This window comes from Ochotona princeps, chromosome 3, assembly GCF_030435755.1.
Source record: "Ochotona princeps isolate mOchPri1 chromosome 3, mOchPri1.hap1, whole genome shotgun sequence".
NCBI classification, from domain to species: Eukaryota; Metazoa; Chordata; class Mammalia; order Lagomorpha; family Ochotonidae; genus Ochotona; species Ochotona princeps.
This window is the reverse complement of record NC_080834.1, coordinates 38,167,957-38,195,758: the sequence shown is the minus strand read 5'-3', so window position 1 is coordinate 38,195,758 and position 27,802 is coordinate 38,167,957. Positions and strand designations below refer to the sequence as shown.

General features: G+C 40.7%; 1 protein-coding gene across 2 annotated transcripts in view; it reads left to right on the top strand.

Moving 5' to 3' along the window:
- BACH1 (BTB domain and CNC homolog 1) overlaps positions 1–27,802 on the top strand; it is a 41,627-nt gene that overhangs the window by 10,018 nt on the left and 3,807 nt on the right. For both annotated transcript variants that reach the window (XM_058661720.1, XM_004588589.3), the window contains exons 2-4: positions 12,723–13,016; positions 16,580–17,911; positions 21,573–21,779. In XM_058661720.1, the coding sequence (XP_058517703.1) occupies positions 12,783–13,016; positions 16,580–17,911; positions 21,573–21,779 (1,773 nt within the window). In that variant the 5' untranslated portion in view covers positions 12,723–12,782. The remainder of the gene's footprint in view (positions 1–12,722; positions 13,017–16,579; positions 17,912–21,572; positions 21,780–27,802) is intronic.

Genomic DNA, 27,802 nt, shown 5'->3' with positions numbered 1-27,802 from the left:
TTTTCAGAGAGAAAGAAAGATGGAGAGAAAGATCTTCCACCTGCTGATTCACTCCCCAAGTGGCCTTCAGTAGCCAGAGCTGAGCCAACCTGAAACCAGGAGCCAGTAGCTTCTTCCAGGTCTCCCATGCAGGTGCAGGGTCCCAAAGCTTTGGGCCGTCCTCTACTGCTTTCCCAGGCCACAAGCAGGGAGCTGGATGGGAAGTGGAGCAGCTGGGACATGAACCTGTGTCCATATGTGATCCCAGCGCTTGCAAGGTGAGGATTTAGCTATTGAACTGTGGTGCTGTGCCTGAGATTAATTTATTTTTAAAGGCACATTTACAGAGAGATTTGACAGATGGAGAGAGGTCTTCTATCTACTGATTTCACTCCTCAGATGGTCAGGATGGCCAGAGCTGAGCTGACCAAAAGCTGTGAGTCAGGAGCTTCTCCCCCATCTCCCACATGGGTGCAGGGTCCCCAGAACTTGAGTCGTTCTCTACTTTGTCCCAGGCTTCAGAAAGTCGTCTCGAGAGTCAAGCAGCCAGGCTGTGAACCAGTGCCCCTCTGGGATGCTGGCGCTGGCAGGTGCAGGATGAGCATTCTGTTCACCACACTAGGCCTGAGTGTTTTTGTTTTGACCTTGACTAGTTCCTCTTACAGTTGACTGCAAGATGGATGCCAGGAATTCAGGGGTCTCAATTAAATCTATGTTTGTGGAAGAAAAGAGACTCTATTTTTTTCTGGGTGTTTTGCCAGTGAGAACAATTCCGCAGAAACCTCATAGTAGATGCCACCTTTTGTCTCCTCTGAGTCAACATTACGGAGAAACCTATACCACAGTCAGTCATACCAAGTGAAGTGTGACCTCCCCCCACCCACCATGATTGGCTTAAATAAACCATGCGTTATTTTGCTTTGGACTGGGGATCTGCTGCAGCAGAAGTGTGTAGTTGGAGTGCTGTGAGGAATTGCATAGAAAGCGAGGGGGTGAATTCTGCTGGGTGGTTCACAGCATCATCTTTGCCTGTGACTACACAGGCACACATTTCTGAGTTGAGACAAAAAAATGTGGTTGCTTTTTTATTTATTTATTTTTATTATATTTTTGACAGTCTTTCCATAGTTAATTACAGTAAAAAGGTTCAAGGGCTATAGGGAAGTGGGTAAAACTATTACTTCTATATTGTTTCCTTCATGTATCTGAGGTAAAGGGGGATATTAAGGGAGAAGCCCCACGCAGTTAGTTGTTTTTAAAAATGGAAAATGCCTTTTCTACCCAAAAACTATTCCTAGAAGAAATGTATTTCTTTCAGTACTCGCAGGAGTTCGGAACTCTTTCAGGGAAAGGAGAAACCTCTGTTTTGCAGCTTCTGACTGTGCAAAGAGAACTCTGCTTTACCTGAAGGGCATAACCCCTGTGATAGTCATCGCTCACACGGAGTGTTGGGGCTAGCCTGGCTCTAATAGAAACTGGCTCACTCACTGAGTGCGTGGACTTGGAACCCAGAGTCCTAGAATGCAAACAGAAGCTCCGCCTCTCTGCAGAGTCATTCCTGGGCCATAAGTAGGGGAGTTGGACGAGAAGCGAAGCAGCCATCACGTGAGCCAGTGTCCGTGTAGGGTGCAGGTGCCAGAGGTGGAGGCTTAGAGCACTAAGCCATGGTGCTGGGCAGCCCCTTTAGCCAGGTGTCTTTTCTTACTTTAAGTTTTTTTTTTTAACACATAAAATGTGTGTATTTTATGGTATGTCATGAGACTTTGATAAATAGATACATTGTGTAATGTTTAACAGGGTAATACATCTGTCTCTAAATATTTAATATTTGGTTGTGGTCAAAACATTCAAAATCCTATTACCTGAGTATTTTAATAGTAAGAATTACTTTTTTGAATATAAATTTTTGTCTGGTATAAAAGGTAATGTGTGAATTATATTTTTCTACTCAGTTGTTCCTAGATACATTTCAGTTGTATTTGTGGGTCCCAAATTATTGCTTTTTTGCACTGATTTTTGTGATCATCGTAAATTATAAATGTAGTTATTAAGGACTCTAATGAAAAAATTGTAGCTCGAAAATTCCTATTTTAGAAATGATTATTTGGACTCGCAAATTAATAAAGGAGACAGTTCTTAGTTTTAACAGTTTATGTTGAGACACTGTAGTCGTAGCTGTCCCAGGGATTAGTGGGTTGTATTATTTTAAAATACAGTATTTAAATTTAATACTCTATTTGAATTAAAAACCTTCACATCATTGATTCACATGATGTATTAATTGCTTTGCTGTATTGCTGCCTAAGATTGTTGCCAAAGATCCATTCTTTTAAAATTATGAGTTGGTGTGTAAGGAGTGGTTGAGAATTTGAATGGCACTTTATTTTTTGTTTGGCCTTTTTTCCTACCCTCTGCACCCCCCCACTCCAGTTACTTTTGATTCTGTGTGTGTCAGCTCTTGGACCTGCTAAGAGTTATTCTGAGTTGGAACAAACTTTAAGCCTTCTCACCTCAAATTTGGTCATACGTTTGATCATGATTGTAATCTTTACAGTTTGAAACAAATTGGCATATGAAGACTTTCATGTTTCATTTTGAATGAAGCTGTTTTCAAAACCTACTACTCACTATGAAACATGAAAGTCTTCATATGCCAGTTTGTTTCAAATACCTGTTTTCTTTTTTCTTTTTTCTTCTTGATTTTTGTACATGTTACAGGTGCAGCTTTAGACTAAGTTTAGCACTGTTTAGATTCTTTGTAATGATATGAGGTTGGTTATGTAATTCATCAAGTGTCCATTCAACATCACTCTACAAAATATTGAGTAATAAGGGAAAATGTTTCTGTTCTGAAAATGCCTCTTGTTCATTGTCATCACCTTAAGGATACTTGAGACCTTTCTCTGTATTTACCTTATTCCTCCCTCGGCCCTCACTTTTCCTGTCCTGTCCCTCAATTGCCATTTAAATCCAGAGGCAGGTTATGTGAATTTGTGGGGGGAGTCGGGTGGAGACCTTTCATCCTTTGTTAGTGACTCTAAATGTTTCCTTGTCTGCAGGGAAGCCCGCCATCCTGGGTGAATGTACTTTCCTAATTAGAAATTCTTCAGTCCTGTGAAACCAACAATTATCTTGGGAAGATGTTTGCAGTTCTAATATTTTCCCTTTTCCTTGTTGGGAACTTTATTGGCTTAATAAATTCTTATTATTAAACATTTAGGAATCTACATTTTGAAACAATTCAACTTTAAAAAAAATTGTATTTCTGCCTTTCCAATAAAAACATGTAAGAGAAAAGGGCACACAGAGAGAAAGTTCTCCTGTCCGTTGGTTCACTCCCCAAGTGGCCATAATGGCTGGAGCTGAGTGATCTGAAGCCAGGAGCCAGGAGCTTCTTCCAGGTCTCCCAGTTATAACTCTTCAGTTATGAAATAACTAGTTGGTTTTCCTTGTAATTTGTATATCATGAGGGCAATAATGATAAAATATGATTTGCCTGCTGTATTATCCATTGTGCTATAAAGTGAACTAAACCATTTGGCCCTGAAGGGACGGATGTGATTGTCCTGGTCCTCCAGTGGTGATTTGTGTGACTTGCCTCAGGTATCTCTCCATTTCCTTTTGGCTTTGATAATTCTGTGTGTTTAGCACGCACGTAATGCCTTTCTGAGCTTTGTGAGACCTGTTGGGCGGAAGCTACCTGTGGATGCTTCCTGTCTACTCTGGGTTCAGAGATGTGCATTTGCACTTCTGATGCGCTGGGTCTTAGTACTTTTCTGTAGTAGTGCCTTTTTTTCCCCCACAATGTCACCATTGTTAGTTTCTTGAAACAATTGTTTTTTAATAATTACTTTGAAGATAGCAGTGGAGGCTGTTGTGTCTTAGAGTTGTCTATGAATTTTCCTCGTAATATCAAAATGGATGTTTTGGGGAAATACTTATTCTAAAGGTAGGAAAGGCAACACCTACCTACATTCTTTGGGAGGCTTTGAGATAATTAAAATGTGAACTTCGACCTTAATCGAGGCATGTAGCATCTTATTATAAAGTCATATGTTTATGGTTAAGGATTTGAATGAGAAACCAAAAATAAAAATTATCTGAATATAATTATTTGTAACAGTTTGATAGGTGTTCTGCTAAGGTGTGTGTGTGGGGGGGTGGTAACACCAGGTTTTCTGTGCTTGTCAAACTTGAGATGCGTGTTAGATGTACAGCTGCCTGGGAGAGAGGTTTAAGAGGGAAGGTAAAATCAGAGTCCGTGTAAATACAGCAGGTCTGTGAGTTTTGCCATCTGTGGGTGAGTTCAAATGACTTCTCCCTGGTATTCTGTAGAAAGAAGAGGAGCGACTTCATCAGTTGTAAAAAATGGTGTAATTTCCATGGAAATCAGCACTTTTTAAAAAGTTAAGCGTACTTTTTTCTTTTTATCCAAGAAAGATGAATGGTGTGACTGTGCAGGTGTTGTCGCAGCTTCCCTACAGGTGATCCCAGCCCGAGAGCGAAGCGATCGCCCATCGTTATTACAGTAGTCCTTTGTGTTCCATCTAAAAAATTATACAGTATCCACAAATTGGATTATTATTCAGCAGTAAAAAGGGACAAACAAGGTAGTGTATGCAGCAACAGGAATGACGTTAAGCTGAATGAAAGAAACACTAAATTAGAGTTTGAAATGTGACTCAATTTGTATATTAAAAAGAATTCACCTTCATTTATAATGAATACAGCAGACGTTTGGTTACCTGGAAGTGAGCACAGTAGAGGAGAGACGATGAAGCGGCGTGTAACATTCTCAGTAATGATCAAGTTTACATATCTCACTGTGATGGCGATGGTGTTGTGCACATATACAATTGTCAGATTGGACATTTTAAATCTATGTAGTTCATTCTATGTAAGTTATACCTCAAAATTGATTAAAGTAGTGACTGACAAGCGCAAGTTAGAAAAATATGTATTTAATTAGGTAAGCTTTATGGTTTGGGCCAATTCTAACTGCTGCAGTGCAAATTAAAGATTTCATAGTTTCTTAAAGTCTTTGTAGTTAAAAAGTCTAATGGCTGAATGCCTTAGTTTTGGTTTTGAAGCTTGGATTTTTTCTCCTTTGCACTATGCCCCATAGTTATTAAAGTTAGATATGTTAATTTGGCAAGTCAAAAAAAATTTTTAAGATTTATTTGTTTTTATTGGAACGAGAGGAGGAGAGACAGAGAGGAAGATCTTCCATCTGATGGTTCATTCCACAAGTGGCTGCAGCGGCCAGAGCTGAGCCAATCCGAAGCCAGGAGCCAGGAGCTTCTTTCTGGCCTCCCACATAGGAGCAGGTTCCCAAGGCTTTGGGTCGTCCTCGACTGCTTTCCTAGGTCATAAGCAGGGAATTGGGGCCGCCACAATTAGAACCAGCACCCATATGGGATCCCGGAGCATTCAAGGCGAGGACTGTAGCCGCTACGCTATCACGCTGGGCCCCCCCTAAAAAAAATTTTGTCTGACATGTGAATAGTGAGTCTTTAAACAGCTTATGTAGATTTTTCTGTTAGTTTACATTAATTGGATCCAGTAAGTATAAATATGATTTTTAATATTAGGAAAAGTAATTGGAAATGCCTAATTTACCCTGTATAAGACCTTGCATAGGTCTGTAATAATCATGAACTTTAAAAATTGCTTTGATTTCTTCAAAAAAATTTTAGAAAGTCTATTCTTGAGTTATATAATTTTAAGATCGAGATAATTTCCCACTTAAAATCGTTAAAAAATTGTGATTTTTGCTGTTTCTATAAGTATCTCTGCTACTTACATCCATACACTATTTCTTGTTTTACATTTTCATTCAGTCTTTAAAAATATGCCCATTTACATATCGTATTCCATCATGATTAAGATTTTTATTAAGACTGATAGGAAAAGATTGTAGGAAATGAGGTGATCAGAGGTGGATGCGGCAGTGGTGATAAACAAGGCGCACTGGGAGAAGGGGTGTGGAAGAGGAGGTGGGAGTGCCCCGTCCCCTCGGACCAAGGGGGAGGCGCCTTTGCAGACCCGCCCAGGTCACAGGTACCGCTTCTGTAGGAGGCTGCACAGATGCCCGTATGTACTATTGCTAACTTAGGTCTGCCAGTCACCACTTGTGCCCTTCCTGCACACACGAACCCTCATGACTGTTTTGTGAAACATGCTTCTCATTCACTGAATATTATGGGTAAATGAAAATGGACCAAAAAGTAGTTTTTATTGAAGACTTTTCGTGATGAATACCTTTCAGAAAGTCTGTGTTGCTGTGTAAATTGATGTTAAAGATTATTCTTGTCTGTTTCTCTCTGAGGCATCATTTTCATTCCAAATGTATTTAGGTTGTGTTCTTTCTAAGTGTGTGTGTAACTTGTTGAAAAGAATGTCTGGCATTGAGTCATTGTTCATTGAAGCTGGCAAGTGATGGCAGCCTTTTTCTTTTAAATGAATACTTGGTATTAGATGACTTGTTATACCTTTCCTATTAAGAATTAAAATACAATATAGCCTTTTGAGACTTGGGCTGAATGACATTTTATCTGCTTCACATATGTGAAACTTCATCCTCATACAAAGTTACCGTCTGAATTCTGTATACGGATGACTGTGATCAGATATTCTCTTGAGATTTATAAGGCTTTCTTTAATAGGCAGATGATAACGGCGAGGCATTTTGTTTCGTTTTCTGTATTTTGAAAGCAGATGCATCACATTTTAGCTATGTTAGCACTTCAGGTAGAGAGCAGAAGTTATTTCTAAGTTGGGGTTCAGGAAGCTTAGAAAATGCCTGTTCATACTTCATCAGCACTTGTGTGTGAGTCAGCAGTTTGCTAAAGTCTGCAAACATTTATTTTGAACTGTCTAGTTAGTACGTATTGCAAAAAGTGTGAGAAATTCTGGTGTAACAAAATTCTAAATTTGGTGCTCAAATTCATGATGGCATTAGGCTGCATTGTTAATGCAATGGAATTTCGCAGTCTTTATGGAAAGATAGAATTAAAAATCAAGTTTATTTTGGTACATTATTTTGAAAGCCACGGAAAATTTTTGTGATAATACTTTTCATAAGCTGTTTAAGACAATTTGTATACTGTTTTTTTTCATGTTGGAGAACTGTTGGAAGATATTTGATAGCTGTTGTAATAATGTGTTGTTATGTGGTGTAATCATTACATAGTCATTGAGTAAAAATGGATTTATTGACCACTGAGTTTTCAAGAATTAGAAAATCTGATTTTCATAACACTGTTTTGTGTTGCCTGTGCTATTTAGAGTCAGGCTGTGTGTGTCTGTAGATACCAGCTTGATCTTCCTTGGCCAGTTGTCTGTTGGGTATTTTTCTAGCTCCCATTGGTAGGAGTGGGATCCTCTTCCCCTTATAGCTCTGGAGAAGCTAAGAACTTAGAGTTCTTAGGTCAGTGGTCGTGTTTCCATGTGGATTGTAATAGCCAACAGCTGTACTTGAAAGCAGATTTAAATCTGGGTTTGGAGTTTGTATTATAAATGCCAAGTCATTCATTCAGCATTGAATATCTGTTTTGGCTCATTATTGCATGCTTGAATTATGACAGAAAACCCATCAGGAAAAGTTGACATACAAGAGATGAGAAATCAGTATGCTAAAGATTGGAAGCGCAGGCAGGAAGCATAGCAGGTGTGCAGGCCAAAGCAGTGAGAGCCGCTTGGTGGTCCAGGGATCAGGAAGGCGCACTAAGGCTGGAGAGTAGCAAAGGGCAAGGCCGAGACGGACAAAACCTGAGCAAGGTCGTCTTGAGGAAGTAGTTTGTGATGAAGTAGTTTGGGAGACATCATGGGATTTGCATGGGAGGGGAGAAATCACTTAGTCTTTTGTTAATATTTTCCTTACCACTGGTTACTGCTTGTCCCAATGAGATAGTAAGTGAACTAAGACAAAAAGCCGCTTAGCCCAGGTGGTGTGTAGCCACTGAGTGGCAGAGCTGTTATTGAACCCAGACAGTGTAAGATTCTAAATGCTGAGTGTTAGCAACTGCACTTGTATAGCATGAGGGTTCATTAGTAGGTCTTGGGATTGAATAAATCACAGCTCATATGTATTTTAATAGAGTAATTACAGTGCTGTGGATGTAATAAATATTTGTGAAATTTAGTTTTTCTGTTTGAACTACATTTGTATGGTTTTTAAAAAAGTTTATGGAAAATGAAATTAAAAGGTGTTTATTTTTGTGCAAAAGAGTTTTGAAATCCATGCACAGTTTTTTTATAATACACATTTTCATACACTTTTTGAAGACCCCTTGTATTCATGGATTCCAAATCCTTTTTTAACTATTTGTTTTTGTTCCCTTGGAAGGCACAGTGACAGTGGAAGGGATGGAGAGAGGCAGAGAGGGAGAGAAGGATGGGAAGAGAGCGAGAGAGTGGCAGGCAAGCAGTCAGACATGTAAAGATAGATTTGCTTTATTACCCAAATGCTCATAGCGACCAGGGTGGGCTGAAGCTAGGAACCAAGGATTTCGCCTAGGCCCGTCCTGTTGATGCAGGGCTTAAACATCTGAGGATCTGTTGTTTTCTTGGGTGTGCATTAGCAGGAAGCTAGTTGGGGGGTGGAGTAGCTGGTTTCAAACTAGCCGTAGAGAAGGGATGAGTGTGTTCCAAGTGGCGTCTTAACCCACTGCAATACAGTGCCTGTTCCTAGATTGCAAGAGAAGATTTTTTTGTGCCCAAATGACCATCATTTAATTTCACTTTTCCATGAACCTTTTTGAAATACCTCTCTATTTGTGTATTTATGAACGTGTGAGCCATTCCTAAAGGTTAAGCAGCATTTCTGTAGGCAGGAGCTGGAAATGGCCAGGGTTACGATTGTGGCAGTGCAGATGGACAAAAGTGGACCTGTGTGTTAAAAGGCAGAGGCGGCAGCCTCAGTGCTGTACCTTCCAGGAGACTGACATTCTTGGAGGGGTCCCTCTGGGTGACTGTTTTGCTGTCTTATTCTCCAGCTTCTCTGCAGCCGACAGGAGTTGCGGTTGGCCTCTTTCCCAAGGACAGCAAATCCATCCATTGGTCACGAACCCATGAGGTGATCTGTTACTGAACAGATGTGGTGAGCCAAGACTATTCTCCCTGGAAATTGACATGCATTGTGAGCCAACTGGTGGCGGGGTTGAGAAACAGTGGCCACAGATGCGCATTGGTGGGACAGCAGCCTGCTGGAGTGGAGGGGTGGAGCTTCTGCTGTGTGTGTGTATTTTGAAGTATTGCACTGTGAATCAAAAACACTTTTTTTTTTTTAAAAAAAAGGATTTTATTTATTTTTATTGCAAAATCAGATACACAGAGAGGAGGAGAGACTGAGAGGGAGAGCTTCTGTCCAATGATTCACTCCCCAAGTGGCTGCAATGGCTGGAGCTAAGCTAATCTGAAGCCAGGAGCCAGGAGCCTCTTCCGGGTCTCCCACGTGGGTGCAGGACAGGCTTTGGCCTGTCCTTGACTGCTTTCCCAGGCCACAAGCAGGGAGCTTGCTTTGGAAGTGGAGCCGCCAGGATTAGAACCGGAGCCCATTTGGGATCCTGGTACATGCAAGATGATTTTAGCCACTAGGCTATTGTACCAGGTTCTCAAAACACTTTTAAAAGGTATTTTAATGCCCAAATTTTGAAACTCATGTACAGATTTTTTTGTGTGTGTTATATGTGTTTAATGAGGTTGGGGGGGGGGCAGTTTCAAGATTTATTTATCTTTATTAGAAAGGCAGATCAGATTTATGGAGAGAAAGCAAGATAGAAAGATCTTCCATGTGCTGGTTCACTTCCCGGATGGCTGCAGTGTTAGAAACAGTTGTTCTGAAGCAGGAGTTTCTGCTGGGTCTCCCACATGCTTGCAGGGTCCCAAGCCTTTGACCCATCCTCTACTGCCTTTCCTGGTCATAAGCAGGGCGCTGAGTGGAAAGTGGAGCAGCTGGGACACAAACTGGTGCTCATGTGGGATCGCGGCACTTAGAAGGGGAGGGCTTAGCCAATTGAGCTATTGGGGTGAGACCCTCTATGAGCTTTTTTGGAGTATCGTTCATATTTGAGAAAGGATGCTGAGAGAATTATATCCTAGAGAAGCAGGATGAAGCAGGGTCAAGAGAAGACAAAGTGGAGGAATTTGTGTGTGTGTGTGTGTGTGAAATTGGATCCTAGTTATGGTGGTCTGTTGAGAGACACTGAGGACAAAGGTGGAGAGCAGTTACAGAGGGCAGGAGATAGAGTGCGGAGGCTTGGCAAGCCGGGTCGAGATCCAGAGATTGCACGTTTGCAGTTTTCTTAGCTGTTCTTCATTCAACAAAATGATGAGATAAAAAGTAATGGTGTTTGCAAGCCAGACGCCAGGAAGAAAAAGAAGGCTGGGGCTTGGTGGGAGGGACACAGTGGAGCATGTTGTCAGTTATTGAGCCCTGCGTGGCTGAGGAAGCCCAAGTGCTCCAGGGAGGGTGTATGGTTTTGAAGGAGGAGGAAGGTGGTGGGGGGTGTTACACACAAAGGATACATAGTTTGTTTAAAAGATGGTTCCTTCCTGCTAATTCCAACACCACTTCCTTGGGGTGATACCTGAAGTATTGAGTCCACTTGTTGAAAGGGATTTACTACTGTTATTTGAATGCGCTCAAAAGTTGAGGTGCTTCTAGTATTGATTTTGAAGTTACCAATGATTTCCTGCGGTATGCTGGATCTGTTGAGGATACCTGGTGGTCCTTAACCTTAGGTGAAGTTTAACCATGGTTTGAGATTTTGTTTTCAGTGACTGCTTCTGAGGGCTGTAACATTTCAGCTATTCTGAGGACTTTAAAGTCTAAGTAGAAGAGAACTTTCAGAGGCATTTCATGTGTGTACAGAAAGATACAAAGATAGTTGTGTTTGAGGTGGTGTTCACGCATGATCTGGGCAGGAAGTAGGTGAGCTGCTGAGATCCTTATTTTTCCTCTGAAAATTTAGTTTTCAAATTAAATTTGTAAATTAGATGTGTAGCTAATCTAAAACAATTGTGTTTATTCATTCACTATGAACTTTATGTGTTTTGGGAAGTGAGTAACCTGTAAAAAGAACAGAAGTGAGTGATGCTGGAATGATACCATGATGGTCACAGTAGGATATGCACACGTGGGTGTGTTCATCACAGGGGAGGAGGGCTGGAGGAAACTATTAGACCCATTGCTAGCCTCTTAAATTCAGCTTCTGTTTGTTTTAGAACATATATGTCAGAATAGTTTTGCATGCCTGAATATGTTTGCATTGGGAGTGACCATCCCACCCCCTTTTGGACAGTGGCATGTAAATGTTTAAAGGCTACTACGTGCTGGGATGTATTTTCATAAAAATTGTGTTTTGGGACCCAGGATAATAGCTTGATTGGCTAATCCTCCACCTTGCAAGTGCTGGGATCCCATGTGGTCACTGGTTCATATCCCAGCAGCTCTATACCCATCCAACTCCCTGCTTGTTCTCTGGGAAGGCAGTCAAGGATAGGACCCTGTACCTAAAGGGGAGACCTGAAAAGAGGCTCCTGGCTGCTAACTTCAGATTGGCTCAACGCCGGCCATTGCGGCCAGTTGGGGAGTGAACCAGCAGACAGAAGATCTTTCTCTATTTCTCGTTCTCTCTGTGAAATCTGCCTTTCCAATAAAAATAAATAGATCTTGAAAAAAATGTTTTGATAATTTTTTTATATTTTAACATTTTGGAGAAACCAAGAATTTCTCTATGTGACAAAACATACTTGTAACCATGAAATACTTTTATTTATTGTCTGCTATTTATAATGACTTTCTATATTTGAAACTCATTATTGCAGTTTGAGTTGTCACATTCAAATCATTTTCTCCTTTTGATTAGGTGTAACTTTGCCTTTTATAAACTAGTGTCTCATTTGAGCACACTGAACTCTCCTGCCCTCTCTGATGTGTGGAAATGGTGCATGGGAATATTTGTTCCTTTGTCAGTCTCATCCCGCAGTGTGACCTGCCTTCATACATGTGGGCACACAGGCATTCATTCACTCACTCACACAGTAGGATGGCGGTACCACCCAGACATTTTCTGGCCCCGTCTGTTGGCTTGCAGGCGCTGTTTTCCCGCCGTGACATGTCGCGCTTTCAGAGAGCAGCCCTGACATCCTTGCTTCAAAAAGTTCTATTTTCCCTCAGCTCAAAAACATCTTCAAATTAAAACAAAACAAAACAAAAAACAAACAACAGCAAAAACCAATACCAGGGACGTATTTTAAAGGACATTTGTTCCAGAAGCATTTCTAGGTTGTTCCTATGAAGGTTTTTAATTCATTTTTGTTTCAGTGAGGAATATGTATTTTAATTTCTGCCTGACAGCCCTTTTGAAGACATTTTTAAATTTGAAAGGTAGAAAGATACAGAAAAACACGGATGGGGGAGAGAGACACACACACACACTCTCTCCCTCTCTCTGCTCCGTAGCTGTTGCTTCACTCTCCACATGCACACAGTCACCAGGGCCAGGCCATTCTGAAGTGGGGCACCTGGAACTCATTCTCATCTCAGGTGGGTGGCAGAGATCCAGGTAGCTGAGCTCATCTTCTCAGGCCAGGGTGCACAAGCAGGACTGGAACCTGGGGACTTGATGTTGGGTGCAGGTGTCACAAGCGGGGACCTCAGCACTGCTCCACATGCCTGCTCCAGAACTCTTACAAAGAATACATTTTATTTAGTTAAAATCTTGCGTATGTCTTTGCAGGTTGATGCCAGTTAGAAGAATGCTCTCCACTGAACTTTCGGGCACCATTTGTTACGCAGGATGTCTCTGAGTGAGAACACAGTTTTTGCTTATGAATCTTCAGTGCACAGCACCAATGTCTTGCTGAGCCTCAACGACCAGCGCAAGAAGGATGTGCTGTGCGACATCAGCGTCTTTGTGGAGGGGCAGCGATTCCGCGCCCACCGGTCGGTGCTGGCGGCGTGGAGCAGTTACTTTCACACACGCATTATAGGCCAGGCTGAGCCGGATCTGAGCATTACCCTTCCGGAAGAGGTGAGTGCTGCTTAGTCCTGGTGATTGTAACTTAATAAGTTTCTTATGCTTGATAAGGCTAAAACTAGAGCCATTCTTGTCAGATGGCTGAGGTGTATTTCCTAACTTCTGCGAAGAATTATTTCATTTTTGTGTCTTGAGATTGTTGAGCTTGTAGGAAAGAAACGGTTTTGCGTTTTCTTTTTTTTTTTTTTAAAATTTGTGTCTGACAGTGACTAAGCTCACTTGTTCTGATTCACTTCCCAGATGCCCTCACTGGCAGGGGCTGTGTTGGGATGTCACTCACAAGGCAGGAATGCAGGCAGGTCTGCCACATGGATGGCTGCAGCAGCTGCCTCCCAGAGGCCGCATTAGGGCCGGCCAATGGATGCAGGCACTAGAGTCAGTGTGGGCTAAGGGTCTTCATCTGAATCTTAACTCTGAGTGAGATATTCAGCTCTGTTTTGTATCATATATTTTCGCATCTGTCCTTTGCCTCGCCTGTTGTGGATTCCAGATTAATGAGTATTTGGATCTTTGTTCCCAAATTACTTAATGTCCCACCTCCGAAAGAACTTTCTTTTGGGTTAAGAATGCTGCTTGCAAGTCATCAAGCCTTTGGCATTAGGACACTATTAGAAATACTAAGAGGAATGTATAGAAAATGTGTGGAAGTTCTTTGTGATGACAGCTATGTGTGGCTCCTGTGGGTCGGAATGCTGGATGACCTATGAGCCAAGTGTGGGTTAGCTGCTGCTGGCCAAGGCATATGTCATCAGGCTGTGGCTACAGCTTTGGAATGATGCCTTATTTCTTTGGCAGAAGTCAGAGTAAGTGGTACAATACCAAGAAAATAACAAAAAAATCAACTGTAGACTTGCAGCTCTTTTTACAAAGGGTCAACACAGATTAATCAAGACTGGCTTACTGTAGTTCTCATTTTCATATTATACAGTGAGACTTTCAGAATGACAAAGTTTGATTGATTCATGGGTTTGGATGTAAAGGAATGTGTATGTATTACGTATTCATTGTAATTTGAGGTGCAGATAATAAGCTTCAATATTTTCAAGTGTTTAATCGAAGCGATGGCTTGAAAATATTGTATATGTACCAGTAAGTATTGTATAACTGAAGGCCTTTTTGATTGCTCTCATTTCTAAAATTCTTAATGGAGAAATTTTGAGAATATTGTAAAAGTCATGTAAAACTCCACGATGAATTAGTGCAGACTTTGATTTTTCACTTTGCCCAGTGTTGAGCATTGTTAATGCATCACGGAAGGATCGGACGTTATAAGTGGAATCTAGATGTTGATAAAAACTACCCATCAGATTCAGATGGCCTGTTTTTATACTAACTTCTGCAGTTGTATATGTGTATTAAGTTCTCTGTACTTTTATTTTATTTGAATATTTACGTTTTAACCACCACGGCTAATACGCTGAACAACATCTGTTCTTTTCTTAAAATGTTCATTTTAGATGATGTTACGTAGTTGATGAGGGTGGGAAGGGTCGAGGATCAGGGAAAAGTGGGTGTGATCATTGTTTCTTTGTTTTCCGTTTCTCTTTCCTGTATCTGGGGGGAGGAGGGAGACCAGGGGAGAGAAGCCACACACCCAGCCTCCCAGCTGGCCCAGTGCCCTGGGGTGAGAAACGGCTACCCAGCATCCACCCAGGCTTCTGGTGTGGCATACGTGCCAAGGGTTCTGCCTGGGTGTTTTTGATGGTTCTGAAATGTTGTCGATCTCACTGATCCCAGGATAGGGAACGCCTGCAGTGCCCATTGGCTGACATAGTTGACCTTAGACATGTGCTGTCGTCGTTGGGCTGGGCTGGTTGTCCAGTTTGTCCTGCTCTCCTTGCTCTGCTGTCCAACACCTGTTCTTGCTGTCCTTCACAGGCACTCCACTTCTTCGCCACTGTCATCCCTTTCTCTGTACTCCCTTTCTCCATCTTCACCTCCTTAGAGCCATTAATATGTACTCTTTTTCTAAAGTTTTCTGTTTTCAAAGAATGCTACATCAGTGAAATTATAACACATTACCTTTTGAGATTGAATGTTTTCTAATTAGCACAGTCCCCTTACTATTACTCAGATTATATATTTTAATATTACTGAGTAGTACTTCATAGGGAGGGATAAAGCCAGTTAGATTTATTTATTTTTTAAGTTTATTCAAGCTTTTACTGAAGGAATTTAGGCTAATTCCAGATTTTCGCTATTAAAAAATAAAATTGCTCTGAAGAATTGCAGAAATTTGTGTGACTTTTAACTTTTAATTTCTCTGAGATGCATCAGCTGAAGTATAATTGCTGGGTCACATGATAGTTGCATGTTAAATCCTCTAAGAAATTGAAACTTTTTTAAAAGTGGCTTTACCATTTCACAGTGCACTAATAGTGTTTTGAATGATCTGGTTTCTGAGTTCTTGTCAATATTTGGTGGTGTTACTATTTTCTGTTTTACTGTTTGAAAGTTCAATTCTCACAGGTTAGCATGTTTTCAAGAACATTCCATGCATTAGTTAGGTTTTTATATCTTGTAGGAACACACTGTGTTCAAGTTCGTTGTGTATTTTTAGCCAAGGATGAGGCTCTGTGCTCTCAGGCAGATTGCACTTGGCAGAGGCCGGGTCCGTCAGTGTACATATTTCTGTCTAAAGGCTTTGTTTCCTAAAGTTTGTGAATCTGCCCAAATACTCATAGGGCATGGTTGTTAGGGCTTGTCTCACTTTAAAATCGGATCTTTATTATTTTTTTTTTTTTAGTAAAAGTGTATAGTATGTAATAATTGTATCATGTAGGACAGGGTTTTGCAAGAATTTGTTTTTATCCTCAAAAATTCTACCTTTGGGAGCCAGTGCTATGGCTGGGTGTCATGACCATATTGTTCCAGTCTTGGCTGCTCCATTTTTGATCGATGCTGCTGCTGATGCAGCTGAGAAAGTGGCAGAGAATGGCCCAAGGCCTTAGATCCCTGCACCCCTGCGGGAGACCCAAAAGAGCCTCCAGGCTCCTCGCTTTGGACTAACTCGAGACCATTGCGGGCATTTGGGGAGTGAGCCAGTGGGTGGAAGATCTTCCTCCCTGTCTCTCCGTCTCTGAGTAAATCTACCTTTCAAATAAAAATAAATAATTTAAAAAAATTGTGCCCTTGTAGTTACTAGCACTTTGAGTAGTTTAGAATATACTGGCTGGGTGAGGCGAAGCTGGAATGTCCCTGTCACTTGACTCTGTGCAGTGCAAGTGTTGCGTAGGCTGCTTTATTGCATAGGTTATTCATTTCCACTGTCTGAGGGTAGAGGGGATTGTTACATTCTTATGTCTTTACCTTAAGTGAGTGAACCACAATTCTGTTCTTGAAAGTAGAATCTACAAAGTGAAGGACTTGGTCCCTGTGAAAAGGATGTGATATGCATACATTTCTAGCCTGCTTTAAGTTTGTATTCTCTAGAATTAAAATCTCTTTTATTATTATCACAAGTAAATGAAACCTCTCTGTTCCCCTTATACTTTGCTTGACTTTATCTACTAGACATGTTTTAAGTTGTCTTTTTTTAATTAATTTTATGTTAACAGGTGACAATTAAAGGATTTGAACCTTTGATTCAGTTTGCCTACACTGCTAAACTGATTTTAAGTAAAGACAATGTGGATGAAGTGTGCAAGTGTGTCGAGTTTTTAAATATACACAATATTGAAGAATCCTGCTTCCAGTTTCTGAAATTCAAGTTTTTGAACTCAACTGCAGACCAACAAGAATGCCAAAGAAAAAAATGCTTTCCATCATACTGTCAGAAAAAAGACCTTAAATTTTCACTTGTGGACCAGAGGGATCTAGACGTTGATGAAGTGAAAGAATTTGTGGAAAACAAAAACGCTCCGATTCCCCAGTCTAAACTCCGCCGGTATCAAGACGATGCCAAGGTGGCACCTCCCCTCCAAGATAGTGCCAGTCAGACGTATGAGTCCATGTGCCTAGACAAGGATGCTAGTCTGGCTCTGCCGTCTCTGTGTCCCAAATACAGAAAGTTCCAGAAGGCTTTTGGAACCGACCGAGTCCGTACAGTGGAATCCAGTGTGAAGGATGCTCGTGCCGCTTCCGTTCAGCCTAATGAGACATCGGAAAATGAATGTCTGGGAGGAGTCCAGGACTGTGCAGACTTACAGGTGATTTTAAAATGTGAGGAAAGTAAATTGTCATCAGAACACGAAGAAACGAAGGTGAAAGACCCTGCCTCTCAGTGCTCAGCCGGCAAAGCAGATGTGACTCCTTTGGCCCACAATTCCTCTACAGACCCTCATGGACTCTACTCTCTGTCTCTTTTACAAACGTATGACCAGTATGAGGACTTGGCTTTTCCTGCAGTGTTAACAGAGAAGCCTTTATCAAGTACAGATGTTCGAGAAGAGAAAGCATTTGGGGAAAGCCAGGATTTACATCAGAAACCCGAGCCAGGCCCCAGAGAAGACGGTGGCCACGCATCTAGTGATCGGAGTAGTGTGGAACGAGAAGTGGCAGAACACTTAGCCAAAGGCTTCTGGAGTGACATTTGCAACACAGACTCTCCTTGCCAGATGCAGCTGTCACCTGCCGTGGCCAAAGAGAGCTCAGAACAGATCTATTCGCAGAAACGCTCGGAGTGTCCCTGGTTGGGTATTAGGATCAGCGAGAGTCCAGAGCCGCCTCAAAGGACTTTTACAACATTAAGTTCTGTGAACTGCCCTTTTATAAGTACTTTGAACAATGAAGGCTGTTCAAGCAGTTTGGAGATTGGAAGTGATGATTATGTGTCGGAGGCCCAGCAGGAACCTTGTCCATATGCTTGTGTTATCAGCTTGGGCGATGACTCCGAGACAGACACGGAAGGAGACAGTGAGTCCTGCTCAGCCAGAGAGCAAGAGTGTGAGGTGAGCAGGATTTTATACATATTATTATTATTTTATGACACCGTTTAACAGGCACTGGGGTCTCCTTTCCCCCTCCCCAGCTTTCCACCCCTCCCATTGTTCTCCCCTCCAGTCTCACAGTAGGTGTCTTTCATGAGTTTTCACAAATCCATTGTGCTGCGACTGAGGTGACTCCCAACAACGTAGCAGATGATTAGCCGTTCTGCTGTGCGTCCGTCCTTGTTCTGCATGCACGGGCACAAACTTCTCTCTGTTTCCACCTGGGAACTTTTTAGATTCATTCCTTTGAAAACCATTCATTGAGATTTACTCTGGGCCAACTTGTGTTAACTAAGGTCTATGAGCAGGTTCAGGAAGATGAAAAAATAGATACAGTTATAAAAATTATGACAAAGGTAATAAATACAATTAAGAATGAAGTAAAATTTGGCTTAATATTTCAAGCAGATACATTCAGTTATAGATTCATAATTGACTGTTTAGCTGTATGAGTCAAGTGTCATGTCCTGTAAGGAACACCAGGAATAATTCTGTGGTTATACACAATAACATACAGAAAATGCGGCTTCCGGGAAGGGTTATTCATAGCCGTGAGGATCGTTAGGCCTGGGACCTGTCCCTTAGTAATGGATGTCACAGTGGCTAATTGTAGGAATGTGGCTTCTAATGTAAAGTATTCTTGCTCCAAGTTTTTCGAGGTCATTGATCTTTCTTTCTTTCAGCTATTGGGTTAAAGAATGCCTTACTGCTGCGTTAGCATGAGTAATCTGCAGTTAACCATCTGCAAGCTTGAACTATATATATCTGAATACAAGTTCTTTGATAGCTGCATTTAATAAAATGGTAGTATGAAAATCAACGTATTATTCAATATTTAGGTTTTTCTATTTATGATTTTTGTCTAGTTTTCTGAAGTTGAAGTTTTTGTGTGTAGTTGAGGTTTTCGCCTTCCACAGATGAGGTTTGTGTTTTACCCATTGCCCTTTTCTATTTTTTGAACTTTAGTTTTTGTATGGTGAGATCACGTACACAGGCGCTACCCATGGAACAGGTTTGTAAGTTAGTTACAGGTGCTGCACGGCAGGACTTACCCATCCCGAAAGGAAACGGAAACTTTCCCCATTGAACAGCAGCTCCCACTTTGCTCTCCTTCTGGAACCACCATTTCACTGTTTCTAAACATTTGACTATTTTAGATACCTATGTATGCTGTGTGATCCAGCAAGATTGCCCTGCTGTGTCTGAATTATTTCATGTAACAGTTTTCTCCCCAGCTCATCCATATTAAAGCAAGATGGCCATATTTCCTTCTTTTTATTAGGCTAAATATCACTCTGTTGTATATACATGCACCATGGTTTCTGTGCTTAGTCATCTGTTGGACATTTAGGTTGTTTCCTATCTTGGCTCTTGTCAGCAGTTCTGTTTTGAATGTAACAATGCAGATGCTACTTTGTGAACTTGATTTCAATATTTTTTGGACAAATGCCAGGAGATAAAATTGCTGGATCATATATGCTTCTTGCATTTTTTTTTTTAAATTTCCTGAGGTTTCTACGAGGTACCTTTCATGGCAGTTTCTACCATTTTCTTCCCAATTTATCCACATTCCATTGTTAAGTATTTTGTTTTGGAGCTGTTGGGTGACAGGTGTGAAGGTGGCTTTGGAGCATAGAACAGTGGTTTAGTTGAAGGAGCAGAATATGGGCTGTAGCTGTAGCTTTGTATGACATTTATGAATGTGCCATTGGATCCACTGTGAAGAGTGTTAAAACATTTTGTGCAACTAATTTCTGCAAGCTTATACAGCAAGCTAAATAGACTGCTAGACTAACCAGCATTACATTCATACTTCTAGTAATTAAAAGTTGTACAAGTTTGCTTTTTTTTTAAGTTATTTTTTCCTTTTTCAAATTTGAATGTGTTGAAAATGATTTTAAAATATGAACTTGATAAGATTTTCCTTTTTTTACACTGGCAAGTGAAATGTATGGACTTTATTTTTTTCTCTTAAGTTTTTAGACATTTATTTGAGATAAAGAAAGAGACTGATTTTTCTGTCTGCTAATTTTGCCCCTCAGATTCCCGCAACAGCCCAGGCCAGACTGAAGGCAGTAGCGTGGATCTCAGTCCAGGTCTTCCATGTGGGTGTGTGGTAGACACCTGTACCTATCACCTGCTGCCTCCCAAAGGACTCAGGAGGTTAGGTTCAGGAGCGGAACAGGCTAAGCCACACACTTCAACATGGGATGCAGGCATCACGGCCTGGGTTTAAACTGCCGTGCTGAGTACCTACCTGTCCTTGGCGCTTCAGTTTTCTTGATAGATTTTCTGAAATGCTTTAGAAATTGGTGATAGGCATGCTGTGCTGGCCTAGTGGCTAATTCTTCACCTTACATCCACCGGGATCCCATTTGGGCACTAGTTCTAATCCCGGTGGCTCCACTTCCCATCCAGCTCCCTGCTTGTGGCCTGGGAAAACAGTCGAGGACGGCCCAAAGCCTTGGGACCCTGCACCCGCGTGGGAGACCCAGAAGCAGCTCCTGGCTACTGGGTATGAATCAGCTCAGCTCTGGCCATTGCAGCTCCTTGGGGAGTGAACCAGCAGATGGAAGATCCTCATCTCTGTCTCTTCTCTCTATATATCTGCCTTTCCAAAAAAAAAAAAAAATAATAATAAAAATTACTGGCATGCTTATGCCAATATTAAGTATCATGCATAGGGTGAAGAGCTTTTATTTTGAGGTTGAGTAGAATCATATTAAAAACGCTTTTTTAAATTTTTTTTTTTAAAGATTTATTCATTTTTATTACAAAGTCAGATATACACAGAGGAGGAGAGACAGAGAGGAAGATCTTCCGCCCGATGATTCACTCCCCAAGTGAGCCGCAACGGCCGATGCTGCACCGATCCGAAGCCGGGAACCTGGAACCTCTTCCGGGTCTCCCACGCGGGTGCAGTGTCCCAATGCATTGGGCCATCCTCGACTGCTTTCCCAGGCCACAAGCAGGGAGCTGGATGGGAAATGGAGCTTCCGGGATTAGAACCGGCGCCCATATGGGATCCCGGGGCTTTTAAGGCGAGGACATTAGCCGCTAGGCCACGCCGTCGGGCCCTAAAAACACTTTTTAAAAGATAGTTTCCAGCTGCTGGTTATCCCCTCCAAGTGCCCCAACACCAGGGCTTGGCCGAAGCCAGGCATCAGGGTACTGTCCAGGTCTCACACATTGGTGCCAGGACCTAAGCACTTGGGTCATCATCTGTTATTTTGCAGGAACATTAGCAGGGAATTGCATTGGAAACCGAGTTGCTGGTATACAAAACAGTACTTGCGGTGATTGGTGGCTTAATTGCTGTTCAACTTTACTGGACCTAAAGTAACTTTAGGAAGAAGCTTAATGTTTGTGTTATTCACATGCGTTAAAGTAACATGACTCTGATTTTCCATTTCAAGTATGTTTTTGTAAATGTCAGCATACTTGATTTGCTGAAAAAGAACTTCTCTATTGGTTTTGGAACTAATTATCAGATAATGATTTGTAGAAATTGGGAATAGGGGCCTGTTTTAAAAAGCCAGATGAAATTCTCGGAGAAGCTTATTTCCAGAGTTAATTATTATAACATACAGTAATAATTATTAATGCTTATTTCACATTCTAGGTTAAACTACCATTTAATGCACAACGAATAATTTCACTCTCTCGGAATGATTTCCAATCCTTGTTGAAAATGCACAAGCTGACTCCAGAACAACTGGATTGTATCCATGATATTCGAAGAAGAAGTAAAAACAGAATTGCTGCACAGCGCTGTCGCAAGAGAAAGCTTGACTGTATACAGAATCTGGAATCAGAAATTGAGAAACTGGTAAGTGTGTCACTTTATTATTGTTTGATTTCCAGGTCTTTCTTTATAGAGCAAATGGCTATTTCAATTCTTAAGTCACATGCAATACATTTAAAAATGTATTGGGTACCATTTTATAAAAATTACGTGTCATTTTCAGGAGATTCGAAAGTAAAATTGTGAGACTTTATAGAGTATTTTACTTATGTAGGTAGTCTACATTTTTACTGTGATGTCCTTTAGAATGTAAGTTGGTAACTGTTTCTAGGTATTTATAAAAATGGCTTTCAAATAAATGGTAATTTTATTGCCAACCTAATTCTTAGTGGTTGAGTAAAGATAGACGAAATTATAAGATATATTATCTGTCTGTAACATGTTTGGTGTCTATAAAAGTTATTGTTTTAGTTGTTAGTTTAAATGCACTGTGGAGCCAAATTAACATGTTAATTTATACAAGAATGTAATAGAGTAACGAGGATTTTTCATCTAAGGATCTTATTTGAATATCGATATCATATAGTGTTAAGATCCTTAGAATTCTATCTTGTTTATTGGATGGTATTTGATATTCTACCATCAAGACATAAATTAACAGAATTGGGTGGTGGAAGACGGCTACATGAAAAAGAACGCTAGGGATTGTACAGGCCAGGTAAGGGTAAAACTGTGAATAAAGATGACATGGAAATAGCCTAGAATAGTAAAAAATTGTCTTTGACTATACGTTTTTATATTTAAAGTTGTAATTGTCCAAGTCTTCAAACCTGAACAATTTAGGAATGTTAGTTAAATAGCATTGGTTTGGAAAGAATCGTGTCTTATATGTCATCAAGGAAAGTTGGAAAAGGAAAGTTTATTATATGTGTGTATATATAGTGTATATGCTTTATGCAAAAGCTGAAGTATAACTTTAAAAAATGAAGTGTAGCTATATAAAAACTCCAATATTTTACAAATAAATCATGACATGAGATACTAAAAATGCTGATGATAATGCTGTGTAATTTAAGTTGTTAGGTTCAAAGAAGAAAGTTAAAAATTCTCTAATATTTAGTACTTTTGGAGTATATTTCTATCATACCTTTGAGCACTAGCATTGTTTTTTATATTCCTGCTTTGAATTAAACACTCCACCTGTCCTTAAAGCCTTTGAACTTTGGCTATTTTTCTGCACTATAGTACATCTCACTATTGTTAGATGAAGTGAGCGCACTAAACCCTGTGGGGCTCCGTATCAGATTGTGCTACGGTAGTGTTCAGTCTTTTAGTTCTTTTGTCAGTTGTGAGTTTGAGTTGTCGGTGGAACTGATTCTCTTTGTATCGGTAAGTGTATTTTGTACATGGTTGCTAAGCTGGTGTGTTTTCCGAGTAGGTGTTACTCTTTGGGACTACTCCATTTCCTGGCTAGGTTTTATTTGTTTTGTGTGAAGCTGGACACTGGACTGCTGGATAATTGTAGAACATTGTTTCAAGGGCCTTTCTTGGAGCTGTGTGCCTGCTCTCCTTTCTGCAGCAGAGGAGTGGGACACACGTGCAAGTGGAGATCATTGTGGTGTTTATGTTACATTACTTGTTTTGTAATTGAGCATCTGTTTGCCTATAGCCGGTATCAAGGAATCAATCACATTTATTTCCGTAGTCTGATAACATACAGGCAAAGGGCCCTACATTGTAGTGAGCTACTGGCTTTCCTCTGTTTTACTAGTGTGAAGTCTGAAAACTTTTCCAGGTGATCCTGAGCATAATAAAAGCATAGAATGCATTAGTTTACAAAACACATAAAATAAATGTTTGACTAGAGAATAATTATGCTAACGTGAGTCAATCGAATAGTCATTACAAAGGATACTTTTACAGTCTCAATGTATTAAGGAAGCCAAAGAATAATGTTTGTTCACATTGTTATATATCTTAATCAACTTTATCATTTACTTTGAACCTTATATGTAGTGGGTGAAGCATTGCTTTTACTATCAAATTTAATGTGCATAATACACAAATAAATAGCTGATCTTAGTATAAAATTGAAGAATCAGTCTACTTCTGTTAGTATGTTTGAAGGACTTGTCTGTGGGTTTCTGTGCAAGAATTAAGTTTATTCTTTTCGAGAAGATTAATTCAGAAGGTGGAAAGGGTGGATGTGTCTGATAATCATTTTTGTCTCAAACAAAAGATACTCTGGAAGGAAGAAAACCACACTTTTTAAAGAAAAATAAAGTTAGTAAAATATGTTTCTGTTAGAAGTATCAAATGTTGTTTGATACCAGCTTACAAGTGACCAGAAGTCAGAATGATCCCAAGTCTTTTCAGCACAAAGTTGAGGTGTTCAAATATCATTTCATTTCTTGAGCCGTGTCCAATGTGATGGTGTTGCAGGGTGCGAGTGAGATCACACCAGACATGTCTAAGGGTTATTAAGGAGTCTTTATTAATCAAGCTGGGAGATAATAGAGCACAATAGCAAATCACAAGTCCATACAGCAATCCACCTAATCATAATCCAACCAATCATAATCCTAAAAGGAACAAATGGTCATCATCCTTAAATCCATCCATTAAGCTGAAAACCTATGTCCCAGCTTCCCCAACAATATATGTTATCCTAAGAGACATGCAGCGATAACCTGGACACACTTACAAAGCTGCAGACATTCACCTTTCCCTGGCTTCTCTGCCCACATTCTACTACTGCTAGGCCTCACCCCTCCTGGAACTCCAGATAGCACACAGACCAGAAACAACATTATTATAACCATTGCCTCATCTAAGCAGCACACAGGGCCCATGCTCAGGGGATTACCTGTCCTGGGTCAGGCAAGAGTCGAGGTGCCAGAGTAATGGAAGCACCTGACCAGAAAAAGAGTGAGAACCCCTGCTTCATGGGCCTTTTAAAGGGGCTTGTCAGGGGAGTGGTTACACAACACAATACCGTCCCCTCTCAGTTGATAGGTGAGTCACAGGTGGGCAGGAGCGAATACCTAAGTGTTGTGGGCTAAAGAGTTGATTAGTACTCGTTAGGATGGGCAGGAACAGGAACTGGACTTGTAGCTAAAAACACCCAGACTAATTGGACTTCCAATAACCTGGCTCATTTAGGATGTTGGGGAAGTGGTTTAGGATGGAATTAACATTCCATTGCTGTTAGGACTCACCTTCAGGACAGAGGGTAGAGAACACAGCCAAGTTTCATTTGCCCACTGTCAATGGGTGCTGGCTATCACTGGCTGCACCCCATAACAATGGGACGGGAATAAAACAGCCTCAGGTGTCTTTACTGTTTAATATTTTGAATCAGAGATGGTATTTTATTAAATAAAAGCAGCCTGTATGTTCACACTAGTCATTGTGCACCAAACGCACCCCATTCATCCTGTGGAGCCTGTTGTGTGGCATTCTGTGGTGCCAGGGATCATTGCTTCAATAGGTGTGATCTATGTCCCGTTGGCTTGGAAGTCATTTGGGGATGGTCTAAAGATGGGTATTCTTTATTGCTACACAAGAGCTCTTGGAAGGTCCGGGAATGTGTATTGTACGTATGTTTTGGTGCTAACTGTTGTGTAACTTAATCTTGGAGAGCTCACTGAACTGGAGAACAGACACAGGCTGGGGGCTTTAGCATAAAATGATTGGATCTGGGTTACATAACCTCCCTCATTCCCTCATAAGTAATGTGTGGGTAGGAATAATAACTACCTCAGGGTTGCTGCCCAGTATCAGATGAGACCAGAGATGGAAAGCTTTTTGTACTGTTCAGCACATGTTCAAGTCTCAATGAATGTTAGTTGCATTTTAAATAAAAGTGGTTTTGTATTTTTTTAAGTGTGGGCTTACACATATGTGTTAACTACACAACTAGATACTAGGAAATCAAAGGTGGTAAGTAAAGTATTACCCACAGCCTTATGGGAGGCAGGTTATTCGTTTTGTTTTTTTTCTTGTTCCTCTTCTCCCCATTCCTTGTTCTAAAAATCTGAAGCTTTGAGAGAAGTGAAATGAATACTGTAATAAGCAACCATATATTCCCCATGTAAATTCAGTCACTAAATTTTGGCACGTTTGTTTTCTTTCTCTCTCTGTCTTGTTCTCTTTCTGCCCTTCTGGTCTCCTTGCCTGCTTGGTACCTCCACACCTCTTGCTTCATTGGTCTTTTTCTTTCCGTCTCTGTTGGTCTGTCTTTTCCAGCCTCGTCTGATGGTCATCGGTCCACTGTCTGTTGGCCTCATGGTCATTTCTTTCCTGCTTACTTGACTGGCTGCCTACTCTGTCCCTTTTCTTTTTATTTTGAACCTTTTGAGAGATACCACATGATGGTTCTTCATCCTAGCTTTCTAGAGAAGACATCATCTGTTATCTTTATTATGCCTGAGAACATAACAAATCTGAAGTATTTTATCTAGTCCTTATTTACATTATCCCATGTCTTTCCTAGATGCTTTTTTCCTCCTAAAACTTGGATCCAGTCATTGTGTGTGTGTGTGTGTGTGTGTGAGAAGCCTTTTCACTCTTACTCTGGAACAATTTTTCTTTCCATTTTGTAAAAAAAGTTATTCATTTGTTTCATAGAGTTCCATAGAGGGAGGGAGAGCGGGATAGTGAGATCTTCTGGTTATTGGTTCACTCCCCAAGGCTGGGCTCTGTCAAAGCCTGCAGTTTCATTTGGGTCTCCCATGTAATGGCAGGGGCCCAAACAGCTGGGTTGTAACTCTGCTACTTAACCTAAGCCATTTGCAAACTGCTGGATGTGAAGCGGAGCAGTTGGAACAGGAAGCAACAACCATATTTGAAGGGGGAGGGGGGAGGGAGAGAGGGAGAGAGAGATCGATCTTTGGTTCACTTCCTGTGGCTGCAGCAATAGAGATTGGGCCAGGCTGAAGCCAGGAATCGAAAACTATACAGTTTTCCCACTTGGGTGGCAGTAGGCTGTCTTCCCCTTCCTTCCCAGGCACATTAGCAACGAGCTGGATTTGATGTGGAGCAGTGAAAAGCTATGCACAGACAGTGGCTTTTTTAACCCACTGTGCTCAAAGTGAGCCTCAAGTCTTAACCTTGTTTTAAAAAATATCTTTGTAAAATGCCAAGGCAAAGTTTCTTATAAAATGTCCCACATTTAATATTTGTTAGATTGGGTCCCCAAGGTTTTATTTAACGCATCCCTTTGTCCCTTTATTTCACATGTATTGGAAAATGTTTTGAGTTATTTAGTCTGAGATTAAACATTCACTAAGTCTTGTGTATTTCATCAGCTAGCGAGGCACACTGTATCAGGGTGTCCCACTTAGGTCTGTGGTAATTGCCAAATTTCTTCATTTTCAAAGTTGCGTTTTTGTCCTTGTAGTTGTTCTGTGATCCGTGAAGCCTTGCCCTTGTAGGTCAGTGATCTGTGAAGATATTTTGTGACTATCCTGTTCCTCTGTATTCCTACTTGGTTAGGTTTTCAGCTTGCGCCGGTGAGTTTCACATTTGAGTCAAGTGAGTTTTCCAGTTTTCTCATCACACTTTTGCATTTCATGGTTGACATTCCTGTTTAAGAAGGGTTTTCGTTCTCTCCTTTGCTGTTGTCCTCCGACCCACCAATTAGTTTTTTAATTCACTTGGTTAGAATCAGTCATAGCGATTTGATCTCAGAAAATAATTTGTTGTCCTTTTTTTTCCCTTGATGATGAGGATTGCTATCTGGTAATGTCTTTTATAATCCCTCGTATTATAAAAATTGAAAATTTTTGCTTGTTGTTAAGAGCCATTTACAAGTTTCCGTGGACTGTCTGTTCAAAGGTTTTCTGTTGCCTGTGATTCGTGCTGTATGTGACGTTTTCTAGTAGTGAATGCATTTTACCTCAAAATAAATTATCACTGTTCTCTGCATCTTTGGAGGTCACATTCTTTTGGTCTTTATTAAGTGAGCTGTATCTAGAATCATTTTCGAAAATGAATCTTTGAACATTGTATACTAACTTCAAAATACAGATTTAGATGTAAAGTTGCTTAATCAGCATACATTGTAGAATGGCAACAGGTTGCCAAGTTTATTTTTGAATAGATCT